This window comes from Gekko japonicus, unplaced genomic scaffold (assembly GCF_001447785.1).
Source record: "Gekko japonicus isolate JY-2015 unplaced genomic scaffold, Gekko_japonicus_V1.1 scaffold2928, whole genome shotgun sequence".
Classification (NCBI taxonomy): domain Eukaryota; kingdom Metazoa; phylum Chordata; class Lepidosauria; order Squamata; family Gekkonidae; genus Gekko; species Gekko japonicus.
The window spans coordinates 50199-54383 of NW_015173764.1; the positions used below are offsets into that span (position 1 = coordinate 50199).

General features: G+C 44.4%; 1 protein-coding gene across 1 annotated transcript in view; it reads left to right on the plus strand.

The window, feature by feature from the left end:
• GSDMA (gasdermin A) overlaps positions 1 to 4185 on the plus strand; it is a 36082-nt gene that overhangs the window by 25001 nt on the left and 6896 nt on the right. Inside the window, exons 9-10 of the mRNA XM_015423524.1 lie at positions 1063 to 1213; positions 2573 to 2646. Coding sequence (XP_015279010.1) covers positions 1063 to 1213; positions 2573 to 2646 — 225 coding nt within the window. The remainder of the gene's footprint in view (positions 1 to 1062; positions 1214 to 2572; positions 2647 to 4185) is intronic.

Sequence of the window (4185 nt, forward strand, 5' to 3'; positions counted from 1 at the left end):
GCCCCACCTGGAGGCTGGCCACCCTAATCCGAAACACAGGGAATTGAATGATTTCAAAAACTGTATTCTGACTGCATCGCCCAAGATTGGCTACAGAATCTTCTTTGACATGGTCCTAAGTATCCAGAAAGAAAGAAAACCATACACCATCTAGCACTGTGGAGTTCAGGCTATAGAAGGCTGGGAAGGGAGGGGGAGGCTCTCAATGGCCTTTGCATGGATAAGCAGCGCTTTTCCTGTATCATTAGAAAGCCTTTAATGGCCAAAGAATAGGAGCAAGAATATCATATAATGTCATTGCCCATTTCACCTAATATTTCTTCTGTTTCCATTTCATGGTGCCAAGCACATTTTTCTAGCCACTAAGTAGTATTAGGCCTGTCAAATTAGTCCAGGTTCCTGATGTTATTATGGCAAATAATCTGACGGAGTCAGATCTGTTCTTCTAGCAATCCCACCTTTCAGATCTGTAGCACCCTTGTCCCAGGTATAATATAACACGTAACCATTGACATACCCGAGGGACTGCATCTCCCTATATGTGCCCTGGAGAGCTTGTGCTCTGCCGATCAAGATCTGCAGTGGCCCAAGGGACATCTGCTTAGCCTCAATCAGGGCCAGGGCTTTTTCTGGTGGAACATGCTCCCGCCGGAGATCAGGGCCCTGTGGGACTTAACACTGTTCCACAGGGCCTGTAAAACGGAGCTGTTCTGCCAGGCCTTTGGTTGAGGTGGCAGGTGTCCAGTGAAAAAGCCAGCCTCTCCTGCTGAAGACCACCATCTCTATGTGGCCTAGATCAAGTAGACCTCAGAGACCCAGCAACACCAGTTGTGGAGATTGTGGGCACAAACAAAGAGTGCAATCTGTTTTAAATTATTGTTCTTAACTGTTTTAATGTGATTATTAATATATTTGTATTGTATTGATGCATTTATATATTAATGCCGAATGGCTCTATGTTCTGCCCTGAGCCCACTTGTAGGGAGGGCGGAATATAAATCCAATAAATAAACAAACAAATAAAAATAAAATAACATCTTCTCCTTTGCCCTGAACTCTTAGCTGGAGCAGGCTCTTGATGGGATAAATCCAATCAAGTTGAAGACTAGCAGACCAGAACTGCAGGAACTGGTGGACAACTTACAAGATTCCACTGGCTCCATTTGCACTGACGTTGCTGGATCAGTCCTGTACTTTCTTCAAGCTCTGGATGGTAAGGATGGTACCACCTTCAAGTGCAGTAACCACCGGGATGCAAGTATTTCACTAAAGGGTTCATTTAGCCTTGAGACAGCTGCAGGTTAACCTCCAAATGGCTTACACACCTGAGTTAAAACTGGTTGAAAATACACACCTGCTTCTTGCAAACACAGCCAGAAGTAACCCCACAAATGTTTGCATCAGTGTGGTATTTGTTCCAACTTTGTCAACACATGAGTGTGGCAGCATTGACTATAGCCCCTTTTAAGAACACCCAAATTCTACACTGGGGAGATTTTCTGGAGTGTTTTGAAGTAGCTCCAAAAACAACCCCAACGCTTCCTTGCAAAACTCTGATAACATTGGGCTGGATTCTGTGCTTTGTTCCAATTGCACAAGACTTTTATAGATTCACCTTCCACAGATTACCAATAACACTCCCCCCCCCCATTGTTCCTGAGTATTCTCTGATCCCCTGGAACAGAATTTCAGGGAGGACAGCAGGTTGCAGTAGGAAACTGGCAGTAGTTCCATTGCATCAGCCCTTCTTAAAATGCTATGCTTAGAATCCAACCCAGTGTATTACACTGATTCAATCATATTTTAAAACTGTAGTCTTTGTCGACATGCTTGTTAGCCAAAGGGGCCAAAATTCACAGTGTTTGGGCTGAGAAAGTGCAAGGGCAGACTAAGAGAAGTCCTTAAATTATTGGAGGGAAGGTATTGAGGATTGGGAGGTGATAAATACATGGATTTATCAATGAGCAAAGTTGGAACTGCAAGGCAATGTCTGTACTGACCATCCCCTGAGGGGAGAAAAACAGGAAAACCATATCCATTTCAGATTATGTCTAAACTCATGAAGTAATAATTATTTATAATTATTGTGTGGCAGTTGGTGTAGCATAGCCACAAGATCCGAAGATTGTCTGGCAGCCTGAAACTCTAGCTCTTTTTGTGGCGAGCGAGGTTTGGTTTTTGGGCTGAGAGGACTGTGACTGACCCAGCTGGCTTCAAGTGGAGGAATGGGAAACTGAACCCGGTTCTCCATATTAGAGTCTGCCGCTCTTAACCACTATACCAAACTGGCTGTCACTCATAGAGTGAAGCTGCTCAAGGAAATATCTTTACCAGATGTTCACAAAGACCTCATGGTTGAATTTCCATTTTGAGAGGCCCAAAGCTTAGTGAATTCAAACTATTCAGCTATTAGCTGTGAGTGGACACTGAATGGTGCTCTTTTTTTTTATGTCCCCATCAGCTGCAAACAAATTGTGGTTATTACTGCAGTTAATCAGGCTTCCCTGCTCTCTGCCTTTCCTAGAATGGTATGTGTTCCTCAAACAATTGTCTGCTTTTTTTACTTCCCCAGAATTGTCAGAATCTGAGTTGTTGCTTCTGGAAGAATCTGTGGAGAGGAAAATTGTGCCCAAGCAGACTGCACTGGTAAGGAAGAATTCCGAGATCAGACAAGCCCTGTACTCTTCAAAGAGCATGGTTTGATTTTTTTCAAAAAGCAATAGAATGTACAAGTGGAGACCTGCAAGAAACTTGCGGGATGGTTATTTTATTCCTTACACCTTTGCTTCCTCCTGTCTCCCTCTACCTCTCTCACGCTCTTTCTCCCTTCTGCCTCCCCCCCTTTCTTTCTTTCTCTCTCTCCTCCATGAATGATTTGGAGGGTGATGTCTATGGCATTATACTGGTCTGTAGTTCCTCCCCTCCTCAAATCCCACCCTCCCCAGGCTCTACCCCTCAAATGTCCAGGAATTTCCCAACCTGGAGTTGGCAACACAATTTCCTTCCCACCCAACAGCCAACCTACCTTTATCTGCCTCTCTGTCTTCAGCTTTCCGTCTCCACACCCCTCCCTCACAGCCTCTACCTAGGAAAATTACAGTCTTTCTTCACAGTGGGGACCAAAGCAGCTTACATTATTCTCTCCTCCTTTTTATGTGCGCAACAACCCTTTGAGGTTGGCTAGGCTGAAAGTATGTGACTTGTCCAAAATCACACAGTCAGCTTCCACCGCAAAATGGGGATCTGAACCTGGGTCTCGCAGACCCTAATCTGAAGCTGTAACTGTTACATCACAATGGCTTTCATAGGGTGGCTGCTGATGAATAGTAGGAAGCAGCTGGGTCTAATTGAGTCATGCAAGTCAGGTGGTATAAAGTCACCCAGAGGGTGCTGCCTAGGGATGCCAGCCTCCAGGTGGGACCTGAGGATGCCTGGAATTACTGCTCATCTCCAGACTACAGAGGTAACTTCCCATGGATAAAATGGATGCTTTGGAGGGTGGACTCTGTGGCATTGTACCTCACTGAGGTCCCTGTCCTCCTTTTTTTTTGGTGAAATGTCTTTTTATTTTAACCCAATATCTCACAGTCAACATTTCATCCTTGTACAAATATTTCCCCCCTTCCCCCCCCTTCCCCCTTCCCTCCCCCAGTCCTCCCTCCCCTTTCTTCTTCCTTCATTGCTTCAGCCACGGGCACAAAGTCCAAAGTTTCCATTGAGTATCCTTCTCGGCTTTATCCTCTCTGATCCATTCAAAGTATGGCGACCATTTTTCTTTTGTCTTCCTCTTCTTCTCTTCCCAGGTTTTCTCCTCCATCATCAGGGAAACGATATCTGATTGGATGTATTCAAAAAGATAGTTATTCCAATTCTCCATAGTCCACTTGTTCTTGTCTTTCCATCCTAATACTATAACTGCTTTCCCTGCTAATATCATTGCCTTGAATACCTCTCGATATTTAAGTTCTACTGTTTCGCTCTTCATAGTGCCTAATGTTATTAAATTGATATCTATTGGTATTGATACTCCTATTTTATCCTTTACCCTGTCCAATATTTTCTTCCAAAACTCCTGTACTTCGGCACATTCCCACCACATATGTGAGTACCAGCCTTTTACCTGGTTGCAATGCCAACAGTTCGAACTCACCCCGGGTATCATATTAGCTAATTGCGCTGGCGTCC